Source organism: Sphaerodactylus townsendi, linkage group LG07 (assembly GCF_021028975.2).
Source record: "Sphaerodactylus townsendi isolate TG3544 linkage group LG07, MPM_Stown_v2.3, whole genome shotgun sequence".
NCBI lineage: Eukaryota > Metazoa > Chordata > Lepidosauria > Squamata > Sphaerodactylidae > Sphaerodactylus > Sphaerodactylus townsendi.
Window position 1 is genome coordinate 69,687,030 of NC_059431.1, and position 27,975 is coordinate 69,715,004.

The 27,975-nt window shown below is 40.7% G+C and overlaps 1 protein-coding gene across 3 annotated transcripts; it reads left to right on the forward strand.

Moving 5' to 3' along the window:
- The first annotated feature begins 343 nt into the window (after positions 1-343).
- Positions 344-27,735, forward strand: GOLM1 (golgi membrane protein 1). 3 transcript variants are annotated; one of them, XM_048504586.1, is made up of 10 exons: positions 344-600; positions 6,950-7,105; positions 10,245-10,393; positions 13,701-13,880; positions 15,615-15,669; positions 17,192-17,294; positions 17,945-18,074; positions 19,254-19,431; positions 22,063-22,374; positions 25,881-27,735. In XM_048504586.1, the coding sequence occupies exons 3-10, from the start codon at positions 10,265-10,267 to the stop codon at positions 26,042-26,044; spliced, it is 1,251 nt and encodes a 416-aa protein (XP_048360543.1). In that variant the 5' UTR covers positions 344-600; positions 6,950-7,105; positions 10,245-10,264; the 3' UTR covers positions 26,045-27,735. The 3 variants fall into 3 exon arrangements, with proteins under 3 accessions (XP_048360543.1, XP_048360542.1, XP_048360541.1); XM_048504585.1 differs by lacking the exon at positions 6,950-7,105; XM_048504584.1 differs by lacking the exons at positions 344-600; positions 6,950-7,105 and having other exon boundaries at positions 25,881-26,006; positions 26,589-27,735.
- Positions 27,736-27,975: the final 240 nt, after the last annotated feature.

The following is a 27,975-nucleotide window of genomic DNA, read 5'->3' on the forward strand; positions in this document are numbered from 1 at the left end:
AAACCCGTGACAACACCTGCCTTTAATAAGCGTGAGGTGCCTCAAACCTTATATTTGTAATGTATTTTTCAAAATTTTGAGACGTCTGGACTCTGCACATCACCACCGAAAGAGACGGGGAGGCGGAGCAGGTGTTGCGAGAAGCCTTTATGATCGGCGCGGGCTTTCTCGACGAATGGAAGGAAACCCCCATCCCGCCGACGTAGGCGGTGGCTGAATGACAGGCAGCCCCAGACACACACACACACACACACACACACACACCCTCGCCAGGTGCTCCGCGGCCTCATTGCGGCGAGAGAGGGAGCTCCTCCATCCACCCTGCTGCCTGGCAGACCCTTGGCGGCTCCTGCTGGGGTTTCGTTCTCCGCCTCTTGGCTGCACTTCCTGCTCTGCCCGCAGTGCCTCCGGCAGCACCCGCGGCTCCTCAGCGCCAGCTCCTTCCTCCCGGTCTCGGCGTGCGGCTTTCCAGGAGCTGCAGCTCCTTCCCTCTCAGCTTAGACGCTGCTGCTGTGAAAGGGGGGCGGGGAGCTTTATCTGCTCTCCTTGAGGAGGCGCCGGCCTTACGGCTGAGGAAGAGGGGCTGCGAGGGGCAGGAAGGTGAGTGAGCGCTTCTCTTCCTTGCCGGCGCTTACCTGGTCTGCTTCTTTCCCCACTCCCCACTGCCTGCCTGGCCATTCGTCAGGCACGCCTTGAGAAGCCTCCGCTGTTCCTCCCTCCTGGCCCTGGCAGCCCCTCCGCTCCTGGCCTTTGGGTCTCTGGAAGGGCTGCTTTCTCCAGAGAAAGGGAAGAGCGCCTGGGGAGAAAGTGCGGCGCTCAGAATGAGTAGAGACTCGACTGTGAGCTGGAAGCTCTCGGATCTCAGGCTTCCTTTTAGTGTCACCTCTGGGTTATCTGGTGGCTTAGCTCCCGCTTTCTTTTCTCTGCCTGGATCTGCCCATGATTTATTTATTCTATAATGATAAACTGGCCCGGGTGGGGGGCGGTGTCTGGAGGTCTTTTCCAGAGTTAAAGTCAGCCAAGTAAGTCATCTAGACTGTGGTGAAGACATAAAAACACAATGCACGCTCAATCAAGTTATAGTTCCTAATCCGGTTCCTGGACTGATGACCTTAATGGAAAGTTTAACTCTTTAGCTAGGGAAGAAAATTAAAAAGTTGCTTGAGGTTCGCTATAGGGACTCCCCATTGGGGAGAGATGTATCGCACCAGTAGTTGGAAAATTGAATTTGCTTGTAATGGTTGCTATGGAATGTGCCAATGTTGGCGCACTGGACTTTCATGTGAAAGGCATGTAGAAATCAACCCACAGATGGGGTGTGCAGTATGGCCTTATTCACACCAGTTGAAAAATGCCTCTCTCCAATATGGAATGCATTTATTGATGTTGGTAGTCTGCTTGCCCATTAAGTTGGTAGTCTGTTTCCCCATTAAGCCAGTGGCTCACATATGCCGCTGACCTTTTTTACTGCTGCTAAATCTGTTTCTCTGTACTCCTTTAATAGGAGGGAGGGGATTGCTATAAAACAGGAGTCTGCCTTCCTCGTCTGCAAGGAACAACTTTATCAATAATCTAGTCAGTATTTATTCAGCTATCCAGAGTTTGACTTTTATTCAGACTATTGTTCCTTTATACTATTGTGTGGGAGAAGCAGTGTGGAAGGTCCTCCTTCCAGAGGTTCACCAGGTGCCTACTCTCTTGGAGTTTCGGCACCTGGTGCATACCATCCTTTTCACCCAGGCATTTGGCTGACTCCCCCTGCTAAGAGGAGGTCTGGAGATGTCCATACATCCATCCCTTTTTGTTGGTGGATGCAGGAGATTTTAGATAGTGATGGGGTTTTACTGTGATTTTACTGCTGTATGGTTTTTATTGTAATCTGTCCTGAGGCCGTGGATAAAGGATGGGAGTAAACATAAATAAAATACCATAAATGCCGTGGGGGGACATGTTAGTTTGATTACTTAGTTACAGATTGCATCTGGTTCTCAAGCAATGCAGGAAAGATTTTTGTAATGCAGCCTCTGGTAATAGGGAAGTTCTGCCAAGTTTGGAGAGAAGAATTAGCAGTACAGTAAATCTGTTTGGAAGTCAAGATAAGAGTTAGAGTTCTTGGGGAATTACTTTGGGGGTTAAGTGAGCATCTTGGGAAGGCTAATGAAAGGAAAGCAGAAGCTAAAAAGTAGCTAGAGGAGTGAGTGTATAATCCATCCGGAGAGGGTGGGGATGCAAGGAATCCGGGCTATATACAATGTATGGTATAATGAGTTGTATCCAGTGGTAGGATTCAAATAGTTTAACAACCAGTTCCGAAAGGACTCAGTGGTGGGATTACAACCAGTTATCTGAACTAGGCAAAATTAGCCACCGGTTCTACCGAACTGGTGCGAATAGGCTGAATCCCACCACTGGTTGTATCTTTTCTACCTTCTGCTAATTGAGGAGTCATCGCTTTTGTTTCCTCCTTTTTTGAAGAAGTTGTCCTTGGATCCAGCACATTGTCTTTAGGCATACAGACCTTTCCACCTTAGTCACATTCAGTTATTTTATTTTATGACAAAAGAGTGGTGGTACAATAAAATAAAGCAGTTGACCCTACCTAGCAGGGTCTTTGAAAATATATAAAAAAGAAATGCTTTTTAAAAAGTGTTATGATGGGTATTATCTATTTCAATCTATCTATTTCAATGTACCTTTCCTTCTTACAAAACCACTTATGGTTATGAAAGTTCTAAATGTTACCCATTTATGTGTTAGAGATGGAAACTTGACTGGTAAATAGTAAGGGCAACATTTTAAAATTCCTTGACTTCTCTCTAGCCTAGTGTTTTGTGTCCGTTTGCATTAGGAGGGGAAAGTTCTTTTCCTATGTAACCTTCTCTTAGTTGCAGATTTGGTTGAGACTTCAGTGAATTGGAGGAGGTACATTTTCTTTTTCCACCGATTCCGCCCTCCTGTTATCTTGCACTATGTCTGGCTTATTCTATCTCAGCTTGCATTTCCACTTACCTAAGATATTGTTCATATAATTATTGGGATGGACAGGTATTACAGAATATTTAGGGCTACTGGCTTGTGAAGAATGTTTAAACTTCTGATCACAAATTGCTGCATCAGAAATTCTATGGCATGTTTGGAAGCAACATGAATCAGTACAAGATTTGTTGTATTCCAAATGAGGGCAAAAACTGTGTTTTCTAGCAGTGTTCTAGCAATTAGTTTTGTCAAGCTTCGCCTTCAGTTTATGTCTTTTACTTTACGTTTCCCAGTGCAGAGGAAGAAGTGACAGTCGTGATTTTCTCTGCCCTTTCCTCTTGTAGTCCTGTCCTGTCTTCTGAACCCCTCTGCTGGACTGAACAAAGCCAGTGGTCCTGAAAAAATACACACAGCAAGAAGGAAAGGGCTTGTGTATGTGTGTCTGTGTAGAGTGGAGATGATGACAGAAGCTATGTTCTTCACAGTCTCATGGTTGTAGCCTGGCAACCCTACATTCTTATGATATATTTGGTTTGGACATAAGCTATTAGCCTGTTTCAGTTGCGTTAGAAATGGGGGAAAATGAAATTTCAATGCAAAGATCATTGCTACAATAACAATATTTATTTATATTTATTTATATTTGTATTTGTATCCCGCCCTCCCCCGAAGGGCTCAGAGTGGCAACCAACAGTATATAAAACAATTAAAACCATAGCCAAAATTAACCGTTAAAACGATACAATCCATTTAAAACCCCACAGCATAGTAAAAAACAGATGGTGATAAAACATACAAATGACACCCATGGGAGGCTAGCAGTAGTATAACTCAGGCCGGCTGGCAACAGATAAAAGCCTGGCGGAAGAGCTCCATCTTGCAGGCCCTTCGTAATTCAGTTATGTCGTACTAGAGAGCTCATTCCACCACATAGGGCCAAGGCTGAAAAAGCCCTGGCCCTTGTGGAGGCCAGCTGGATCTGTCTTGGGCCAGGGACTCCCAATAGGTTCTCCCCTGATGAATGGAGGGGCCTAATGGAGCAATATGGGGAGAGGCGGTCCCTTATGTATAGAGTGTAAAGATGTGCATCTATTAAAAAGGTGCCATTTACAATAAATAAAGTTTACTTTTTCTTTGTCACAGATTTGCTAGCTAATTCAAAATGTAGTTAGGCGTTGAGAAGATAATACATTTCCTGGCTGTGAGGATGCTGGGAGGCACTCAATACTGTCTCTTTTTACCTTGAACTTATGTATCAGATTCATAGAGAATACTAGCGGAACCCGCCTTGCTTCGCTGTGGCTTACATGGGGGGTGGGGGATTAGGAACAGAAGGGAGGAGGAAGGGGAGAGGCGTACCGGCTGTCCCCTGTGGGTTGGCGTGGAACGACCCATCTTCCTCTCCCTGTGTGTCCTCGGTGGTTTGGAGCAAGGCAGGGAAGGGAGGAGGAAGGGGAGTGACGTACCGGTTGCTCCAAGCGGCTTGGGTTGGCACGCTCCTTCTTTCTGTCCCGGTGATTCCTGGTGCGCTGAGGGTGGTGAGTTCGGCGCGGAAGGGAGGAGGAAGGGGAGAGGCTGACTGGCGGTTTCCATGGCACTTTGCTGGGAGCGCTCCTCAGCAGGGAGCCTTGGCCGGCGGGAGCGTGCACGGCAAGGCAAAAGTGAGCAAGGCACAGCACCCTGCGATACTGCGACCCCTCATTGGTCCGGCCCTGTGATACGGCGGCCCCTCATTGGTCCACGGTGGCTTTCCTGAAACATGAGTTTTACTGGGCTCAGGAGTGACCTCGGAGCCCGGTGAAGCTGCCGAAACATGCCCGCCAGGGGAACGGACGTTGTGGCCAAATTTGGTGGTGATCCATCCAGCCGTTTTGGCGTTAGGGCATCAGTAACAAATACACGGTTAGCTTTTTATATAGATAGATTAGTAAGGTTGGATTTCGAGACTGCATTGAACATATGACTGAATAATGATGGTCATCAATTTTCAGTCTGGGAGAATGAACCTTTTCCCCGGTCAAGCAGCTGTTAGCCTACTGACTTTCTCCAGTGATTATGTCTTCATTATTGTACTGTTTTAATACCTCCATGAACCTACTGGGTCACTGCATTCAGAGATTTGGAGTGTCCCCTCTGTTTTGACGAACATAACCTTATTTTAGCAGAATCAGTGGGGCATTATTTTAAATCATTTTGTAGTAGCAGTAATTCATGCGCCAAATGATGGACAATAATTGAGACTCAGTCTAGACAAGACTACAGTGTTATTGGTAGATAAGGTATTTTGCCAAACAAGAATTGCAGAGTTGGTTTGTTCTGGATATGGATGTACAGTTCTTGAAACAATAAGTTCACAGATTGGGGATATACTGGTCACAGCTAGACTGGGTTACAGGAATGCATTCCATTGCTCTGATTGCTGTTTGATAATACATTCTGTGGTACAGTTGCTGTTGAGTATTTATTATTGGGAACCTATCTCCCATCTCCCCGTCTTGACCTGTCTTCCTTCCAGGCACATGTCACAGTTCTTATGATTACTTGTACACAGTCTGGGAACAGGTACAATTTTTCCATAGAAACTGGCCTAACAAACTAACTACCAACATTTCCGAGACAAGGTGTGTGGTATCAGAAAAATTGAGGCTATTCTGTTGTAGTACCTTAGCTATAGAACAGTCATGGTCTGGCTGGCAGCCTGGGCAGGGCAACAGGAGGGTTCTGAGCAGGGAAGCAGAAACACCGTTCCAGAAGAGTCTAGATGGTCCAAAGTTAAAGCACGTGCAAGCAAACAGAGTCCAGGCAGTGTTCGAGACAATGGTCCAAGAGAACAGACCAAAGGTCAGGGTCTGAGATGAGATCCAAATGTGAGGTTCCAAGCACAGAAACAGGTCTGGGGCAGTGTAATGGTAGTGAGACCAATGACACGCTTTGCTTCTGCAGAGCGGCAGCTGCTGGCACATCATTTATACTCTGATTGGTGCAGGTGGCTGCAATTAGTCAAGTTGCTGGTACTGATTCTTTGGTTGACTTGCAGTCATCGAGCAGTCAATCTGGTGAACTTCCTGCGCTTTGCTAATTCTGAGCGCAGCCACTGGTGTCTCTTTCCAGCAGGGGAGGGGAAGCTGGGGGGCTGCATGCTTCAGAGCTAGTTCAGGATCACTACTAGTCAAGCAAGCCAGTTCCAGGACGAGACACTCAGCACTGTCTGACACTTCCGGGTCCAGTCACCCAATGGCAGGATTGTGGGGCTCGTCCCCTATCACTGCCAGCTGGCTCTTCCCTGTTCTCATTGCTCTTGAATATGGTGTGCTTTTCATTGCTGCTGTTGCTCCCACAGTTTGGTGAGGTGTAGGGGACAGACCATGATAAGAACTGTCTATCCACAGATACGCACCTAGTTTTCTGAGAATAAAAAATACGTGCTACATTTTTTGTGTTGTTCTCTGCTTATGAATGAAGTGGCATCAGGAGGGAGTATAACCTCAAACTGTCTGGTCATGCCACTATTTTGGAGTTTATATGAATTTAGCATGTTAGGCTGGCACTTATATTGATGGCTTGTATTGCTTTTAATATTTTAATTGTTGTGTTTTATGATGTTCTGTTGTAAGCCCTTGGAAGCCTATAGGTAAATAAAAACAAACCACCAGAGGCTGGTATGTGATGGTGACCAGGAATGTGCTCGAACCTGCTGCACCATATCATGATGACCAGGAATGGGAGGGGGGGGGGGTCCAATCCTGCATCTCAATTCCGGGTTCTTTTCTCCAAGTACTCCAAACGGCTGAGTTCTCAAAAGATTTTTATTGTAAAATAAAAAACAAACAAATAAAAAAACAGATTTCTCTTACAAAGATCACTCAAACAAGCATGTTCCAATTATGTTTCTGTTCAGACCTCAAGCTAAGAGATGCTTCCTCTAGCTCGGTCCATGATGGAATCTCTTAAGTCTTTGTCCCTTACTTCCCAGGTAACTTCCGTTTCCTGACATGTGCTTCTAAAATAAACCTTTGATCCACACCATTTGGCTTGCCAGTTTGGTTTCTCTGAGGATCAAAGGTCTTAACAGGCTGGTGAGACTTCCTTGTTCCTGTAACCTGAACAACTTCATCACAAAAATCTATAGGTAAATAAAAACAAACCACCAGAGGCTGGTATGTGATGGTGGAAGTGTTTGCTTATTGTTGGGAAGGACATTGGCAATTAAGGCTACCATGATAAGTCTGATTTGGTTGATGGCCTGGGGGACTGACACCTGGCAGGAACACTTTGGTCTGAAGAAAGGAGAAATCCTTACCCTGTGCTGGGTGGGGAAGGAAACACTTGGTGCCACCAAGCTCTGTACAGCAAAAGATACACTCATCCAAGTTTCATGAGGCTTGTGGAGTTGGCTCTGTTTTCTTCCGTCCCTCCTTTTGGGTTGGGGTCCAGGGCAGCAGGCTTCTCTTCCCAGGCAGTATTTTCCTGCCAGCCTTGCCCTCCTTGTTGTCATCCATGTTGTAGTTACATGTACTTTGAGCTAAGAAAGCCATTTGCCTTTGTAGTGTCTTCTCTTGCCATCGTGGCCAATGGAACAGTGATTAGTTATAAGGCTAAGTAAGATCACATTGTGGGCTTGATGCTGCCATTAGACAACCAGTTAGTTAGGCTGAGATTGTCAGACTACTTAGAGCAGTGGTTCTCAACCTGGGGGTCGGGACCTCTTTGGGGGTCAAACAACCCTTTCACAGGGGTCGCCTAAGACTCTCTGCATCAGTGTTCTCCATCTGTAAAATGGATAAATGTTAGGGTTGGGGGTCACCACAACATGAGGAACTGTATTAAAGGGTCACGATATTAGGAAGGTTGAGAACCACTGACTTAGAGCCTCAGTCTATCTGGGCATTGTAAACTGTATCTCAGGGCCTTTCCCCACTCCCTTCCATCCCCCCTATGCCGCGCACGATTGCTCTCTAGCCCTTGCTTGACATCCCAAGCAGCAGCTACCAGGCGTTCCCACGACCCAGCGCTCTGTCTTGGGAAGCGTCGTCGCAAAGGCCTGCCGTTAGGAAGAGTTGCTCTGGGATGCCAGCGTGCTAAGCAGGTGTGCTTGACAGCGGCAGCGTCGGGCCGGGTTGACACTGTAGCCGCCCTACATCTGGGGGGGAGGAACCCCGCGCTCCTCTCCTCAAGTAGCGCGGGGCTTACAGTAAGTGGGGAAAGGCCCCAATATTTTAAGCTGCACTTGGAAATCTAACTTTGGAACCCTAGTGCAATTTACTCCTAACCATTTGTCTGTTTCTCAAGATATATCTGTGGCCACTTATAGCCTTGATAGGATGCCTCAACATTAGGTCTAGGTAGATCTGCAGTGTCCTGTCATTTAGCTTCAAAACAGGGAGTAGCGCACAACTGTTCTCAGATCTGAATCCAAGGAGGAAAGAAAATCACACCAACAATGATGAAAGAAAGGACATACTGCTCGTATTCAAGGCACTCTTACCTGAATAACTGAATAATACACACTGTAAACAAAGAAGCAGAACTGCTAGTCCGCTTTCCCCATGTCATAAATTCATAATTTAGATAATTCATGGAAAGGTTGTTAATCATAAGGTACTGACTGTAGCATACCCTAGTTCAGTTTCTCTGCTAAAAACTGGTCATCACAAAACTGGTAGACTTTAGCTAGTGAGTAAGAGCCTTGCTATATCCAGTAGTTCAAAGATCGTATTGCAGAATCTTAAATTACATGAATCAAAGTGAACTATCTTGTGCCAATCTATAAAGAGAACAGTTTATCATAAGATGATTTAAGATCTCACAGACACTAGTGCATGAATAACAGTGCTAATACTGAAATATTTATTTAGTGTTCATAATAATAATTGCTACAAAACAAATGTCCTGGCTTTGCTACTTTGAAAATGCTTATAGTTTAAGGACCTGTTTTTAAGATTGTATTGTTAAAGGCATTCATGGCCAGAATCAGCTGGCTGTTGTGGATTTTCCAGGCTGTGCGTTCGTGTTCTGGTAGTTTTTACTCCTAACTGTGACATGCCTCTGAAGATGCCAGCCATAGATGTGACTGAAATGTTCAGGGCAAGAACTACCAGCCTGGAAAACCAATAGCTTATTGTTAAGATTACTTACAGCAATTCTGTTACTACTTCTGCTATACTAATTATCAGAATGGTAAAAATCGTTGCTTCTCCTTCCTAGAACTCTTTAATGCATCTGAGTTGGTATCCAGTATTGATGGCTCTTTGTGGGATAATGAAATGAGACACAAGCACACTACAAAGAATATTGTGGCACATTTAAAAACAAATCCTGTTGATTGGATTGGTTCATTCTGTGTCATCTGCCTTGAGTCCAAGTGAGAAAGGCAGACTATAAATTACATAAAATTTATCATTTTTTAAAAAATCGGTGGCATGAGCTTTTATGAGCAAGAGCGTATTTTATCAGATGCACAAAATGTTGATATGACCATATAAAGTTTTCAGATCTTGTACTCTTTGTTTGAATGCCCCAGGCATAAAAAGACCAGGTCCAAATAGAAGGACTCAATTTTGGCAAGTTGCTTTCAGTGGCTGGACTATTACAGGACACCTTACTTGTTGAATAGTACTGATTTGATATTTTGTGAGAGAGTTGCAAATTATCTGCTTGAAATTACAAAGGCTTAACTTTGCTTTGCTCATCTGTTCATATGTTGTTTGTACTGTCATTGTACTGCAGTACTGTTGTAATTTATGCTGATAAAGGCTTATTAAAGTAAAAATATGTAAAAGTAAAAATATGTAAAGTAAAAATAAAGTAAAAATGACTATATAACATATATGCAAATTGGCACAATGTGGGATAAGTATGTATTGAAATATAAGATTGGAAGATGAACAAAGGCATCCCGAAAATAGACACGCCATATAATGAATCAAAGTCAATGAAATTTGATTACTGGGATGTTTATTTCTATTACCAGATTCACCATAATCTTAATAGTTAATTTGAAAACAATCTGTTGATTTTCGTGGGAAAGTTGTGACACAATAATGGTAATGAACATTCATGAATATTGGTTCTGCTTACAAATTACAGGTTAGTTCTATTTTCTATCAGCTATTTAAAGTTAGCTGAAATCATAAACATATTCATATTTTGTGAACTGAGTTATTTTCAAGATAATGTTTTTAAGATTGGAAAGCTAATATCTCCTGTATAGCTCAGATGCTGCTACGATAATGGGGAAAATAAATATATTTTTCTTTTCCAACTAACAGAGACCTATAATTTCTTTGAGATGATAGGACTAGGAAATGGCCGTCGAGGGATGAAGTCTCCACCTCTTCTGGTCGCAGCACTGGTGGCTTGCATAATTGTTTTGGGTTTCAATTATTGGATTGCAAGTTGCCGCAGCATTGATTTGCAGGTATTGCTTTTCTGATTGTTTCCGCCTTGATTAAACTGATGTAGTTGTTTCCCTTGTTCAATAATTGCTATTAATATACTTGCTATTAATGCTTCAAGTTTAAAAAGAACTTTAGAGTTTTCAGGTCTTCAGCTCATTTGGATGTTGGCCATAAGGGAGGGAGAGGGGGAAACAGAGAGAAATAAAATAGTGAAGGAGATGGAAAGAACCTAGAAGGCAGACTGTATTTGCAGTAGCTAAATGTAACATCCTGTCCAAACAGGAAACTCTAGTCTTGTCTTACCAGTGTTGACTGATTAACAAATGTAGAGGCCACATTCTGTTTGCGAATGTCTCTGATATTCATACATGCACACATCTGAAGCCAAAGTTTTAATTGTATGCTGTGAAATGTATCACGCATCTCCTCTGCCTTCTGTGATAGACAGGGAGTTGTCCCAGTTAAAGAAACTCTTGACAGACAAGGAATGTGAATAGAATTCTGAGAATGGCAGTTAAAGAGTTCTGAGAGTTAGGAACTGACAGTTGAAGGAGAACAGTTAACAGACAACTTGAAAATATTGGTGTGAGCTGTAAGCTGTCCAGTAGATGATTTTCCTTTGTGTTTTAAGATCAGGATAGGATCAATAAACCAGTTATCTAGGGAAAATAGCTCTAATGTTTACAGAGTGATTCCTAGAATTTAATGGGAAATAGCTAAATGGAAAGGTGTAATCCCAGACCAGTTTAAAGGAGGAACTGTGAACATAAGAACATAAGAAAGAGTCTGCTGGATCAGACCAGAGTCCATCTAGTCCAGCACTCTGGTACTCATAGTGGCCCACCAGATGCCTTTGGGATCTTACATTCAGGATGTGAAAGCAATGGTCTTCTGCTGCTGCTTCGGAGCACCTGATCTGCTAAGGCATTTGCAATCTCAGAGCAAGGAGGGTCACGATCGGTAGCCATAGATCGACTTTTCCTCCATAAATCTGTCCAAGCCCCTTTTGAAGCTATCCAGGTTAGTGGCCATCATCACCTCCTGTGGCAGCATATTCCAAAGTTAAAGTGTGTTAAAGTTCCTGACTCTTACAACTGAAGAAGCTTAAGTTTAAGAAAGTATAAAATAAATTTAAGTTCAAGAAACAAACCAGTGGCTGCAAAGAGTACTCTCAGCAGAAAATGTATGTGAACACCCTGATACATTTGGAAATACAGTATATAATTTGAAATTAACCATCTCAAACTTCTCAATTCTGTTACATTCCTCTTATGAATATCTGCTAACCTGGCTTTTTAAATCCCACAAAAAGAAACAAATATGTTTGTAAAAACCTCTTGAATACCAAATATTTCTGACCATTTTATAATTCAAAATGAGTCCCTCTGTCTTATCCCCCTTTTCTGTTTTTCAGATCTGTATGATAATAGCCCCTAGTTCAAATGATTATCCTTTGTCTCTATAGCTGCTATGCATTGACTATAATTACTCCCAGTGATTTTCTGCTTTTCTGTGATATCTTATTGATTCAACCAGTGGTTAACCAGAGGTCAGCTGCTCCCACCTTTCATGGTCCTCTGCTATCCAGTGGTAGGGAATTTTATTTAAATTAACCTCAAATCAAGCTAAATGGAGTAATAATGTTTTTGTGATTACAGGTGAACTTTTCCTTTTCTCATAGATCTCCTTTCACTCTCATTTTTGTGTTGAAGAAATTTAGCTTAAGTGGTCCACCAGCTTTATATGACTCCCCCCACCCCAATAGCTATGATATAGTTCCACTGGTTACAGCTGGTACCGCAGTTTTTGAAACGCTGTTTTTTAACCGTATGTGGTGGCATAATCTCTGAGCTACCAAGTCTAGGGGAAAGATTTGTGAAAAGTTGGAATTGTGCAGTGAAACAGATTCTTTCAGGCCAGAAATTTTTCTACTTAATTACGTACCAAGATTTCCTAAGAGGTTTCAAGTAGTTTTATTAGATCTAATATTTTAGCCCCAATACTGATGACTGGATAGGAAGAATAAGAACATAAGAACATAAGAACAAGCCAGCTGGATCAGACCAAAGTCCATCTAGTCCAGCTCTCTGCTACTCGCAGTGGCCCACCAGGTGCCTTTGGGAGCTCACATGTAGGATGTGAAAGCAATGGCCTTCTGCTGCTGCTGCTCCCGATCACCTGGTCTGTTAAGGCATTTGCAATCTCAGATCAAAGAGGATCAAGATTGGTAGCCATAGATTGACTTCTCCTCCATAAATCTGTCCAAGCCCCTTTTAAAGCTATAAAGGTTAGTGGCCATCACCACCTCCTGTGGCAGCATATTCCAAACACCAATCACACGTTGCGTGAAGAAGTGTTTCCTTTTATTAGTCCTAATTCTTCCCCCCAGCATTTTCAATGAATGTCCCCTGGTTCTAGTATTGTGAGAAAGAGAGAAAAATGTCTCTCTGTCAACATTTTCTACCCCATGCATAATTTTGTAGACTTCAATCATATCCCCCCTCAGCCGCCTCCTCTCCAAACTAAAGAGTCCCAAACGCTGCAGCCTCTCCTCATAGGGAAGGTGCTCCAGTCCCTCAATCATCCTTGTTGCCCTTCTCTGCACTTTTTCTATCTCCTCAATATCCTTTTTGAGATGCGGCGACCAGAACTGGACACAGTACTCCAAGTGCGGTCGCACCACTGCTTTATATAAGGGCATGACAATCTTTGCAGTTTTATTATCAATTCCTTTTCTAATGATCCCCAGCATAGAGTTTGCCTTTTTCACAGCTGCCATGCATTGAGTTGACATTCCCATGGAACTATCAACTAAGACGCCTAATAAAGAATCAAAGAAATTTGTTAAATTAAAGCATGCTTATTTACAAAGAGGAAAGTGCTTGATTCAACTTTAATATTTATGGATCCCTTTAATTAATCAGATGTTACAATGAATCTATATAATTGTTATACAATGTTTAACTCATTGAATGTTTTGTGTTTATTAGATGTTATCATTTTGATTGTTCTCAGTTAACAACAAACCACCATTGAACAACAGCATTAAGTGGAAAATGAATGGTTGGAAACAACATGGGTTCCTAGAGAAGTGTGACATTGCTGCTATGTTTTTCTTTGAAATAATGCAGTGCTATGGCCCAATGGCGCCCCTCTTCCCTGATCTCCCTGCCCCCTAGATTTCTACTGGTGCCAGCTGCTGGTTGGCAACCACAGTATATCCACTTGGCATTTTTCAAGCATAAACAAGGAAATTAAATTCTGACTGCATGTATTTTTGAAGAAGATTTTTATAACACTATTTTCTTTTATGTGTCTGCTTTACAGAATCGTATAATGGAACTAGAAGGCAGAGTCCGCAGGGCGGCAGCAGAAAGAGGTGCTGTTGAACTAAAAAAGAATGAATTCCAAGGAGAGCTACAGAAACAGAGGGAACAGATTGACAAAATCCAGAATTTGCATAACTTCCAGATGGAGAGTACTAATAAAATACACAGGGATGAGAAGGTGAGATCTCTTTCCTTAAGTTTTGCTCTGAGCCTAATTGTATGATATATATTTGGTATCCCTTGTCTCTTGATGCATGGGTCAATTCTATAAGTGTATCAGCAGGTTTATCTAACATTTTTCTAGTACTAGCTGTTCCTGGCACAGCCCCCCCCCCTCCCCATAGTCCAGCTTAAGGGAAGAAGTCTTCCTTAGAAGAACAGCCTTGCTTAATTAGACTGAGAAAGGATGACTCAGAAAACTGTAGAGGCTGCAGTTACATAGCCTCTTGAAAAGAAACATATAGGGAAGAAAGACAGTAGTGTGCTATGAAAATGCTGTGGTAGCTCACAATCAGGGCTGGAGCTAGGGGAAACTGCGCCTGGGGCAAGCGTGCCACACACCCACACAAGCGTGCCACACACCTGCCCCGGAACACCCCACACCCGCACTGGCGCACACCCGGTGCATCATTCACCCCCTGTCCCCTTGGCTCTACGCCGCTGCTCACAATTATCAATTTTTGTCCATTATATGGGACACAAAACAGTCATGTATGGTGTTGATAAGAGTCACTGTTTACCTGAAACTTGAAGTGGCAGTTTGAATTCTGCAAGGAATTATTATTTAACAATGAAAGAACTTCCTGGGGCAAAATCATTTGCAAGGTTCAGTCATAGCTGTGATGCTATCATAAAACAATTGGAGAGATCCTAAAGGAGACCTAAAATCAATACAATGGGAATGGAAGTTGCTGCTGTTCAAGAATTGGAGATGTGCCTATGAATAAGGGCTTATGTGAAAATAATTATTCTGTTTACTTCTGCATGAAGTCTTGTGATGCATAACAGAATAATGAAAACATTTTTTATTTTGCCATGAAACGAACATGATGTGGTTGTTATCTGGTTCTTAACTGACATGTTTGGGCTCAGCTCCTTGCTGATGGAGTACAAATCTATCTTCACACAGTAACAGAAGAAACTGCGTATACATTTCTTTAATGTTCTGTCTTGTTTCTTAATTTGCTCCTCCCAAATAACATTGCCAAAACCTTAATCTTTGAGGTAGCATAGTAAACTTAATGATCTTATTTTATGTAAAAAATATTTTCCCATGAAATCCCAAATATTATGGAATGACAAATGATAAACTAGTACAAAGCATATTGAATATTATAGAGAGAGAGATGGAGAAAGAGAGGCTTTTGGTTCAGTCTTCCTGCTGGCACTCCAGCAGCAATTTGCATTAATGGGAATGAATGTACACATTCTTGACAGAAGTAAATATATTGTGTAGTTCTCTAAATATTCAGTTTAACTGGAACAATCCAAATGTATTAATTTTTTTACACTAATACACAAACAAAATATTTGAATTTTTAATGACTGAAATATATTTGAGAACTATCCTAGTTAACAAGGAATAGCTTACTTATTATGTTCCTGTTTTATTGTAAGCTACCCTGTGTGCTCATGATGAGTCAAACTTTCCCTCCAAGTCAAAGTACATACTTATTTACACATTCCTCATGTATATCTAGTTTTTTTCTGATGTGGTGCTCACAAGGAAATACCAGATTGCACCTTTTGTTACAGATAAAAAGTAGCTTTAAATGTGTTTGACTTCTTCTTTCCCTAAAGGGCCTGATTGATATAGCTTTCTTTGTAAAGGTGTCCAGTCAAACTTTGTACAGTACAGTGTTTGGGTACAGCGTTAAATGTCATTGTTTCTCAGTCATTTTTTTTCTTTCAGGCAATGTTAATGAATAACATCACAATAAATAAGAAATTGATCCAGAACTTCCAAGGTACATCTCAAGTAAAGCAATACCTTTACAACAAATTACTGTTTACATCATCATTATATTCCATTTTTAGTCTATTGGTAAACCATCTCCATCCCAAAGTAGTAAGAAATACAATCACTTTTGTAGTTATTTCAGAATGAGTTCCGAACTAGGATTATACTTGACTAGGTATAATAACTGTGTGACCCTAAAAACTTTGAAAGAGACAGTCCCAAATGCTTAAATATACAAGCTAATGGAAAAGTTAGCATTCTTGTATAATTGTGAAACTAAGGATAGATAGGATATAGTAAGGGAAACTACCAGTTTAGAAACACATATTCATGAAGGTCTGTAAGTTTGGTGTTGCCCCAGGTTTCACTGCAATCATAAATGTGCAGAACTGATATAAAAGAGCCACTAGGAAATGGTGATTCATAGGCTGTGAGGTTTCCAGCTAGAGGCAGCCAACTGGCAAGGGTAAGTTGAAGATCTTTCTTGGAGTCTAATGCAAAAGGATGTAGCTTATATTATTTTAATAAGGATTTAAAATCTATTTCCTATATATTTGGATTATTTGGATTTAATGCACAGTGTTGAGGAGGAAACTCAAGAGGTGCTTATAATTTTATAAAGAAAAGAGGGAAGTAATAAAACTGGGATTGTTCAGGATGATGCATTTACAAAGGTACAAATGGTATAGTTTGTTGCAAAGTTTACTGTGTCCATTTAATGATTTTATTGCATTGTTTTCTACTTTCTGTTATCTAGTTTTTGTACTTCTTGTTTGTCATATCCTTATTCTAACTGTTTAATCCAGTTTTATTACAGAATATATTATATAGAAAGCCAGCATGGTGTAGTGATTAAAGTGTCGAACTAGGATCTAGGAAACCCAGGTTCAGGTCCCTACTGATGCCATGGAGGTTTGCTGGTTGATCTTGGGTCAGTCATATGCTCTCAGTCTCGACCCTGGCATCGATGTGGATGGGAGACCTCCAAGGAATACCAAGGTCATGATGCAGAGGCAGGCAATAACAAACCATCTCCTAAATGGCTTGAAAATCCTACAGGGCTGTCTTAAGTCAGCTGTGACTTGACAGCAATGTGTGTGTATGCGTGTGTGTGTATGCCCACACACACACAAAAATGAGCAATACAATAGGAACAGTAATATATATACCTGCACATACACACACATGTATATTACTGCTCCTATTGTATTGCTCACTTTTGTAATCCTCCTTGAGTCTCAGTCAGAATAAAAAGTAAATAAGCTACACTTTTATTTAGTGAAATATAGATAACATAAATTAATTCTGCATAGGGTCAGGTGGATGGATTGTTATTCTGGCATTCTGCAGTTGATTAGAAGCTAATTAATATATTGGCACATTTCTGTTGTACTTTTGCATATATTAGACAGAATTAGGATTTCAGTTTTTTTAAGTAGGGAGAATTGTGATCCTTGGTGAAAGGAATGATATTTCATTTATTGTTCATATTTCCCGTCTTATTTTTCTTTAAATGTATTTTGACTCAGATCACTTGAAAGAGTTGCAGAAGGAATATGGGAAACTCCAACTGGATGTATATCAGTTCCAGAAAAACCAGACGAACCTTCAGAAGAAATTTACATATGATATGTAAGTTTTCCCTGTATATTATAGGTACAATGTCTACAAGTCAAGTTCATGTTAGGTTTCCATCTGAATAGTTCTCCTATACTGAAATAATCAATTCTAGCAGTAGAATCCTATGCAGTTACTACAGTATCAGGCATAATTTTGTGCTGTATATTACCTTAAATTCAAGACAGGTGCTTAAGTATGTTGCTTTATGAGCTAGTGAAGTAGGCATTTTATTTTGGATACCAAATGCTATTTATGTGCAAAAAAAGCTACAGGAGACCTGATACGATTTCTTACTGTTCTAAGGGTCTTCCAGCCAGTTCTTCCTATGTCCCTGCAATTATAAAAGCAAGTACAAAAGTAGACATTTTAAGTCCCAGAGAAAGAAAAACAAGGACTTGATTTAAAATGAGCTGGACAGTTTATAACTTTCAAAGCCAAATCCAGCCTACCATTCTCCAGTATACAGCAGGCCACAGAAACTTGAGGATATTCATATTTGGGCAGTCCTACACAAATAGTAGGAACAGGGCAGTCTTCAGACATCTGGCAAGCTGCCTTACATAGGTGGTCATACATATGCAATTGTTCAGTGAGTCACAACGTGTACAGGCCTGGGTTAAAAGGAGGTATTTGAACAACCGTATTCTGTTTTTTGGTTCAAGGTCTCAGTGTATCAGTCAGATGAAGGAACTGAAAGAACAATGTGAAGAAAGGATAGAAGAAATTATGAGAAAAGGCAACGAGATACCGCAAAGCAAGGGGAAAAAAGACATGTCTGACAAGTCTTATCAAGTAAGATAAAAAATTGCTCCAAAAGGTTACCTTTACATAAACAGCTGGAATAGGCCAAAGTGATTTCAGCCTGCCATTCAGAATGCTATATCAAAGTCATTCACTGTGTTTGAGGATGGGCCATACTAAGAAGGATGTGGTGACTGGTGAAGCTTTTACATTTTGAACACATACTGCTTGTGGTTGCTGCTACCTTAAACTTCAGCTAGCTGGAGGCTTGAAATGAAGAAGAGAGGGATCTTGAAAATTTCTTCTTTGAGTAGGTGTTTAAATGCTATCCTGGCAGAGATGTGTCTGTTAAACAGAGGTGCAGCATTCTAATTTATCTATTTAGACTGATTAGGATTGATTCTAAATGAGCTAAAAGACAATATAATTCAGTAGTCACCTAATCAATTTGGCAAAAATGGATACATTTGTTCAAATATATTTAGAAGTCCTTTAGAACTCCAGTCTAATAGTTTGCCTTAAACTGGTCTGAAAACAGACTGAAAACATTTTACACAAGATGAATCATCCACGAAGACCTATTTTGCAACCTTTCTTCCAATCTCTTGCTCAGAAAAGGCAAAATAACAAACCTGCTCCTGTTAGCATCTTTATGTTATATTGTGTGAGTTGCTTATAGGATGACTTTAAATGAATCATTGGAATAATAATAGGTGCAGTCTTTGTGCAATTTCACTTCTGCCTTAAACCTGGTTTTGAATGAACTAAGAGTATATTCTCATGATCTTGTAATGTTAGCCAAGCAATCTATGCTGTTTAACTGAAAATAAGTTTTTATACTAGTATGAGGACCTTCCAACCCAACTTACGTTGTTTACACAATATTAGTACTGGCTTTATTGCTTTGAACAACCACTGGCCTTCAAACATCTTAAATGGCAAGTGGTGCTGTTAACCACAGGCCTCATTCTTGTATGTATGCACAAAGGGAGGAGCTGTCATTGACAATAACTCCCAAGCATCTATGCATGGAGTGAAATAGATAGCAATAGCTACTTGAAATGCTGCCTTTTTGTATTCTGGGTTGTTTGAAAAAGCTGAGAGAGCATGGTATCTAGTTTTTCTGCTGTTTCCAGCATGTATTTTGTCCTGATTTTGTCATGTATCTTCAACACTTGTCAGTATTTAAAGAGAAATGTGTGAATAATACAGGTGTATGTATATTTTAAGATTGATATTCCAGTACCAACATTTGGACAACTGGAATTCCAACAGCGTGACTTGACAAAACAGGGAAATGAACCTGAAGAAAAACAAAAAATATCTAAAATCTCAGAAGCTTTAGAAGCACCAAAACCAACACCTTTCATAAAAAATGTAGCAGAACCAGATTATCATAAATACAGAGGTAAGATTGGTAGCAATAAAATGTTGAACTGTTCTAATTATCAGAAGTTAATATAGAATGTGAAACTTCATTTCACAAATCAGGTTCCAATGTTTGTGGTTCATAGACCTCTTTCAAGGAAACATGTACATAAATCAATAAAAGATATACGCATGTAAATATTTAATTACCTAAATAAAGATCCCTAATTTTCCACTAGTAGGATCTTATTTCCTGTAATGATTGTAACTTCTGAAGTCCTGTCTTTGTAGCAGAGTCTTCCTACCTGGGAACTTTATTAATCTTAATTTTCATGCACTAAGGCAGGTGTCTTGTCCTACTCTTTTTCTTCCTTAAATGAAAATCTGAAAGGAATTTCCCCCCAGGTCATTCTGCTGATCTTTGTGTTTCATTCTCTTACAATGCAAAGTGAGACTGGTTTGTTTGAGTTGGTCATGTGACATTTGTCTTTAAAGCACAGGTGCAGTTTTTTATAACATGAAGACTAATCTCTAAATTAATGCAAAATGAGACCTTGAATCCAAGCCATTTTTTCTTTGATGTGTGAAGTGGTCCTCAATATATTGACCTAGCTTCCTGAATGAACAGTGTAACTAGTTGGGGTAGGCAAAAGAGGCAGACATCACAAAACAGGATTATTTGAGCTTCCTCTGAAGAATTTTAATGTTTCTCATCAAATTCTACAGTTAGGCTAGCTATCCTAAGCACAACTAGGGAGTTGGTTGCTAGTGGATAGATTTCTCTTGCAGAGGTGAAGTTGCTGGATCCGAACATAGCTGCCCTGTGGCTAGCCCGGATTATTCTCATAATGTACTTGTGCAGTGTTGTTTATTCTGCCTGCGAGCTGGCAATGGTGTCCATAATTATTATTTGCAGGTAAAATCATGCTCCCAAACACACCAGGAATTCTAGCTCCTGAAAAATTATGAGTATTTTGTTTCTCACAGTTCTCCTTGACTAGACCATAAAGTGTGTCAAGCGTGAGGAATTTAGAAAATCTAGTTAGAGGAAAATAGAATCCAGATTCCAGCTGCATATACCAACAAAAAGGGAAATTAATTAAGCTGAAGAACACATACACCGTCTATGAAAACAAGTGGGAAATAAGATGATCCATTGGGATCATATTTTCTCCCATATCTCCTATCCACACTATTTCCTCTCCCTCATTTCTCTCCTTTCCATCTACCAATCAATCGAACTACCTATTTGGAAGGTTGGGCAACATTTATTTACATCACTACAGTTTTCCTTCCTAGTGGGGACACAAAATGATTTGAAACATTCTCCTCTCTCCCATTTTCTCCTCACAACTCTGTGAGATACGTTAGGCTGAGAATGTAAGACTTGCCTGCAGGTAGGGATGCCAGCCTCCAGGTGGAATCTGGGGATCCCCTGGAATAGCAGCTTATCTTCAGGCTATGAAGTTCAGTTCCTCTGGAGAAAATTGGATGCTTCAGTGAATTCAGTGGAATTGTGTGTGTCTGAAGTCCGTCCCAGGCTTCACCCCCAAATCTTCAGGAGTTTCTGAACCCGGAGTTGGTAATCCTATGCCAAGGGGGACTTGGCAACCTTATCGCAACTTCACCCAGCAAGTTCCATAATAGAGTAGGGATTCAAACCTGGGTCTCCGACAGTGGTATACCACTTCAAAATGATGCCGTTGGGCCATATAGGTGCAGTTCCAACAGTTTTACTGTGCATCTTGTACACTTCTCCCCCTTGAGTTTGTGGCACAGAACCCTGGATATAGTGGATCTAATGCATTAAGAATATGTTGGCATGTATGATCTTGCCTTTAGTGCATAGGCAGAATATATGCCCTTCAGGTATATTCTAGTTGTACGTTTGACTCAGTTAACAGATGTGTGTTTCCAGTTTTATGGACTTTCATGAAGTTGCGTGCTAACTATTCATAGACTAATTTGATAAGCTTTTTATTTATTCACTTTGTTTATATCCTACACAGTGGTGTAATGGTTAAGAGTAGGTGTGCTCTTACCTGGAGGAACCGGGTTTGATTCCCCACTCTGACACTTGAGCTGTGGAGGCTTATCTAGGGAATTCAGATTAGCCTGTACACTCCAACACATGCCAGCTGGGTGACCTTGGCCTAGTCACAGTTCTTCTGAGCTCTCTCAGCCCCACTTACCTCACAGGGTGTTTGTTGTGAGGGTGGAAGGGAAAAGGAGTTTCTATGCCCCTTTGAGGCTCCTATAGGAGAGAATGGGGGATATAAATCCAACTTTTCTTCTTTCTCCCTGGTGGGGACCCATAGCAGCTTACATGATTTTACCGTCTATTTTATCATCGCAACTACCCTGTGAAGTAGGCTAGGCTGAAAGTAGGCTAGGCTGATGCAAAGTCACCCAGCAGTCTTCCATGGAAAAGTGGGAATTTGAACCTGGGTCCCCCAGATCCTAGTTTGACTCTCTGACTACTATACCACAATAGCTTTTACGGACAGCCATCGTATAACATATGAATGGCAGAGCTTATTTCCTAGGATCTTCAGGTTTCTTATTAAATGTTTTGAGGTTGCCAGTTTTGTGAAGTAATAGTTGGATGTATTTAATTTTGCTGTTTTCAAAAGTTATATTCTAATTGTTATTTTGCACTCATTTGCGGTAGGAAATAATGATGTTGTTGCCATAAATAAAGAAGAGCCCCCAAATGAGGAAGAAAAGTATCCTGTTGACGAGGACCATCCAATACTTGCTAAGTCTAGCAAAGATCACAAGGAATTGCATCCAGAACTTGGCACAGAACAGAATCCATATGAGGATATTAGAAATGCACTGGGCGAAGTTGTAGAAAGGCAGAATGTGAAATGGCCAGGACCTTTAGGACACCGAAATACCAATCAGGCAAATGATGATGATGATGAAGTTGAACGAGAGCAACTGTTAAACGATGATCTGCAGCAGGATGACCAGGAGATGAGTAAGGATGGTTAATATAATGCTCACTTTCCAAGCACTGATTTAGTTTATTGTTTAGGGATTTCTATACCATCTCTCCCCCAAAGCACCTGATGCAATTTACAGAATGACTTATCACAAGGGGGAAAAATCCTCATACAACCAAAAACTATTACAACCCATTAGCGACACTTGTAGGTTGGAGGAACTGTTGAGCAAGAATATCCTGACACATGTAGCTTGGCCTTTAACAGGTTCACAGAAATGGTACACAGATTGTCATTAATATTCACACTTTTAGGTATTTTAGGTATTGTATTGAGTGGTGAACATGGCTTCCCACACTCCTGCTTATAATAATTCAGTTAATAGTGACGGGATAAAATGCAAACATTAAATTTTTAGTTTAGAGGTAAACATCCATGTTCTGACCAGATTTTGAAAAGTGCTATTTGGAAAAAAAATTGTGCAGATCTCTGTACATGTATGGTAGAAGCAAAATCCCTATATAGTCATTGCTTTTAAAATATGTTCTCTAATAAATAAATGTAAGGAGAGATTGGCGTATAAACAGATATTAGTCTACTTAGCTAAGAAAATTTCATGTTTAGAGACAATACATCTAAGTAGCTGAGGTGAGGGACTGTTAACTGCCACCGCTAGAGGGGTTTGCCTAGGCAACTTTAGAAACAGAATCCTGGAAGAGAAAGTGTTTGGCTATTCTTAGGTTACTATCACCTTGCTTCACTTTGTAAACAGAAAGCCTTCTCTGTTCTTATTTTGGCTTTCTTGGCAGTTATTGTTTTTACAGCATCTGGGACTGAGTTACACATGTATAGTAGGGGACTATGCTTCTTGTGGACTACCTGTCCTGATGCTCCGCCGTGACCTCCTGGTAACATTTTGATACAGTAAAAGAACTGGAGGCCTTTTGGCCATCATCTGGTCCACTACTGGACAAATTCAGTCTGCTCTCATATGGTGATGTCAACAAGATACTGGCAGCTGTGAAACCTACCACTTGTTTCATGGACCTGTGCCCATCATGGCTGGTGAAAGCCCATGGTGATGAGGTATGAGGCCCTGTGTCAGAAATTATCAACCTCTCACTTCAACAGGGAGTTTTCATGGGGAAGCTACAGGAGGTGGTGGCATTCCCACTCTTAAAGAAACTATCTTTGGATTCTTTGGAACCATTCAACTACTGCCAACCTATCGTTTCTGAGTAAGGTAGTTGAGAGAGTGGCCCTTTAACAGCTGCAAGTGTCCTTGGATGACACATCGACCTTGGATCCATTCCAATCCGGCTTTTGTCCTGGCCACAGGATGGAGACCGTGCTGATCACCATCACAGACGAATGCCTTCGACAGCTGGAGCAAAGCGGATCAGTGTTGCTGGTGTTATTAGATCTCACCACAGCATTTGACATGGTCGGTTATGATCTTTTGACCCACCACTTTGCCATCGCGACACTGAAAGGAACAGCCTTAAACTGGCTGACCTCATTCCTCCAGGAGTGGGGACAGCAGGTGACGCTCGGGGAGAGAATGTTTCAGTGGCATTCCCTTAGTTGTGGAGTGCTGCAGAGGGCAATCCTGTCCCTGATATTATTTTACAACTATTTTTGATCCCTGGCTCAGCTCATCCAGAGCTTTGGGCTCGGTTGTCATTAATGACACCCAGCTTTTTTTTGTTGGAGGGTCATCTAGCCACTGCTTCGGAGACTTTGGTCCAGTATCTGGAAGCCATGGCAGGATGGTTATGACAAAGCAGTTTGAAACTAACTGGCTGGGATGAAGGGAGCCAGAACGGGGATTCCAACTTCTGAAGTTGAATGATGTTTTAACACCTAACTCCACTGTAAGAGCCTGGGTATGATCCTGTTATCCTCCTTATCTATGGAGGCCCAGTCACACGTTTTAATTTATTGTTGTTGCTTTTATGATTGTATTTTAGACATGTGTGTTAGCCACCCTAAGCCTGGGTACTAAATCTAATTAATAATACTTCCTGTGCTGCATTGGCACAGCATGTGGATGAGATGCCTAACATAGTTTTGCTATGTACACAAAAGATTCCTGTGCTGCTTTGGCATTCCTGTGCCTCATTGGCACAGTATGAGATGAGATGCCTCACATAGTTGTGCTATGTGCACAAGAGATTACTGCTTTGGTACTGAATGCTGCTTTATGAAAGCATTTATTAGTAGTTAGTGGAGTTTGGTGCTGTAGCTTGTGAGGAACACATGAATCTGACTTGTATTGATGCCCGTGGTCCATCAAGATCAGTATTGTTGCAGCAACTTTCTAGGATGTCAAGAGAGATCTTTCACATTTCCTACTACCTGGTCCTTTTAACTAGAGATGTTCAAGGGTTGATGCTGAGGCCTTCTGCATACCAAGCACACACTCTGTCGCTGACCACAGCCATTTTTGTAAAAATACTTCTAACTTGCCCATTCAATTTTATCCAAAAGGATGTGAAAGAATGCTTTATAGGAGCATTTGTTTCTTGGCTGTCACTAATAGTGGAAAGTAATAAAAGTATGAACCAGAGGCGTAGCTCCAAGAGGACTGGGGGGTGCACAACGCACCAGGCGCGCACCCCTGTGGGGGGCGTGGCGGGGGCACTCCGGGGCAGAGGACACACCAGTGCACTGGGCCCTTTCCCACCTTGCTTCACCTCTGGTGAGGACTTTGTTAGTGACACTGATACATGCTAGCACGACACACTGGCAATCTGCCCTGTGCAGTGATATGGGGCAGAATTTTTTTTGATAAATTTTTCTGAAAAATGGAAATTTCCACAAAATTTTCCATCCACATGAATAAATGTAGTCAGCTGTGTTTATCTATAGTTGTCGGGGGTGTGGTGCAAATCAGATATGTTAGATGGGCTAAATGGAGGCTATGAAGTTATAGGCATAGTCCAGACTTGTACCTGGTGTTTACTTTCTTTTTCTAACATTTAAATAATTTTAAAGTTATTTATTTAAACTTAAATCAGAAAAAAATAGCTCATTTCCCCATAAAACCTACATCACTGATAATATCTGCCAACTTTCAAACAATGATCCTTGAAACAAGAGCAGAAAGGCAGATAAGGAAACCTGCAACATTTTTCCAGTTGGGAGTGGGAGAAAGACTGGCTCTACTAATGTGATTTCTGGTACAGAGAAGAATGATCCAGAGACTGGATCAATGACCATTAGGAAGAACTGACATGTTATAAATGAGGCAGGCAAATAAAACAGGCAGAATTTGAAGTAAGAGGATGTTACACTTGAACAGTGTACACCTGACCTTGAAAGAATTTAATTTCAAAGTGTTTTCCCTTGAAAATGTTCCTGTTTCAAATTTTAAACAAATTGAAAACATCAAAGTATCATTCTTTATGTAAATTACTGTGAAACTGGGAGTGAATTGGAATACAACCAGGGTTTAAAATTATAGAATGCTGTAATAGAAAAGGGCTTTCCTCTTCAGTTCATAATGTAGATACTAATTAGTTTGCACTTGTCTTTGCAGGTGAACTAGGAACAAAGACAGCAAGACAGGTTAACAAAGGAGTGGATTACAATTCGGATAAGAATGAGGCAGAGACTGAAACTGATAAACAACCTGCCCTTGTTGACCATCAACGTAATTTGAATGGTAAACCTTCCTACCTTTCTGTTTCTGCATTGTTCTAACACTTGTTCACTGTAGACCTTTAAAATGATCTACAGCTAATTAATCTATGCTTGATCAATCTTATTGGAGTGCTGCAACAGCTTCTTTAATATTCATCTTTTGTTCAAAAGGAAATTGGATAGCTGATTTTGTTACAAAGGAGAACTAGACACTACTACACTGTTTTCCACCGAAACATCTGAGTACTTCATCCGCCACATGCTGGACTGTCTTTGTTTCAGAATGCTTGGTTTGGGTCCTAGTGCCTACCTAGTTCTGTTGGGTAGGCACTAGGACCCAAGCGAAGCATTCTACAACAAAGACATTCCAGCATGTGGCAGATGAAATTACAATTTTATTTGGATGTCTTGGTGGAAAACATTATAGCTGATGTACTTTTCTGGAAGAAAAGTTTTACATGTGAACTTCTTCATCATATTTGTTTAAGTGGATTTTGCAGAATCTTACAAGGAAAGGCACTGCTGGTTATGCATTCTTACAGATATACTGCATTCCAATTCTCAAAAGAATCAAGATTACATTAAATTTCATCTTTCATTTCAGTAATCTGAAAATCCAATCATGCAAAATTATTGGGATATCAACAGAAGTTGTGAACAAAGAGGTCAGCACCTGACACTGCAAAAACAGCTGAAACCAGCTGAGCTCCTCAAAGCTTGAATAACTCAACTAGAATCTCACTGCTGACATTTGTTTAAATCAGCTGTTACTTTACTTAGAAATGACTCCTGATTTTAAAGAACTATAATAAGATTCTGGTATTACACACACAGATTGTGCCATAATAACATTTCAGGAGGAAGAAAGTTGTCTGTAGTTAGTCTTCAGATGCCTATCCTGGTATTCTTTCTCAAAAAAACACAAAAACCCTGGCTGGAATTTCAGTGGAATCTCATAGATGAACTTTAGCTTTAGAAATACTGTTAATGCCTCTTCCCACAACCTCCCAAATTAGGTGAAGTTCTTTGAATAACTATTCTGTTTTGCTACATTTCTGTTCTAGTAGTGAATTTGGACAAATCTTAGTTTTACGAGTTTACACTCTTCTACCCACTTTGATAAATTCAACTGTAATCACAGGGATTTACTTTTAAATAAATATGGATTGGGCTGCAAGTATGTTCTCTTAACTCCTCTTTTGGACTGTATGTTTTTCAAATATAACTACAGGACTTGAAGGTGTTTAATTTAACCTCATGTACAAAGTCTTTCTAGACTTAGGTAAAGTAGATTTTTAAAAAATCTGACATTATCTTTGGTTTGCAGGCAGCTGATCATGTATTTATGATCGTGCATGCAATGAGTGGAATAAACTTGCAATCCTTTTACAAGTCCCCCGTGTGTTTGCTGCTATAAATCAAGTATCTTGTTGAAATTTAAAATGAAGAGCTGCAGTACTGTAATTGTATCACAGACTGGAAAGGGCTTGGTACTGAACTGGTATTAATATGACTCAGAACCACTTTACAGTAGTTGAGCATGACTTTGGTTTTACCAGCCACAAAACTGAGTCTTAAAGCTAAGGGTAATTATCCTGGATTGTCAAATGGAAAGATTAATAAACTACTACAATAAGTAAAATTGACTGTAATGATTGTATATGTTTAAATTTTCATTTCTGTATGAAAGTGTTGTTTTGAATTTGATTACTTTTAATAAAACTGAGTTATGTGTTTGTGCCAAGTTGGAAGATTTCTGACCGTGGGTTTATAAAACTTTATCAGAATTCCACATTCAGTTAAGCACTGCACTTAGGCAAACTGGACAGAGTATATATACCATTGGGTAAAACATATTCCATCAGTTATTACTAAGCCAATGTTCCTGTTAGTTCTAAAGAAACAAAAGGTGACATGTAATGTGTGTTAAATGGGGTTGAAGTTTTTTTTTTACAGTTACCTGCTTTAGAGATAGAGAGGCAGCATGATAG

Excerpts from the sequence above, each read along its gene's own strand:
- GOLM1 (XM_048504586.1), top strand. The coding sequence starts at position 10,265 with ATGATAGGACTAGGAAATGGCCGTCGAGGGATGAAGTCTCCACCTCTT. Across the intron at positions 13,881-15,614 it reads AAATACACAGGGATGAGAAG|GCAATGTTAATGAATAACAT; the intron begins GTGAGATCTCTT and ends TTTTTCTTTCAG. Across the intron at positions 18,075-19,253 it reads TGTCTGACAAGTCTTATCAA|ATTGATATTCCAGTACCAAC; the intron begins GTAAGATAAAAA and ends GTATATTTTAAG.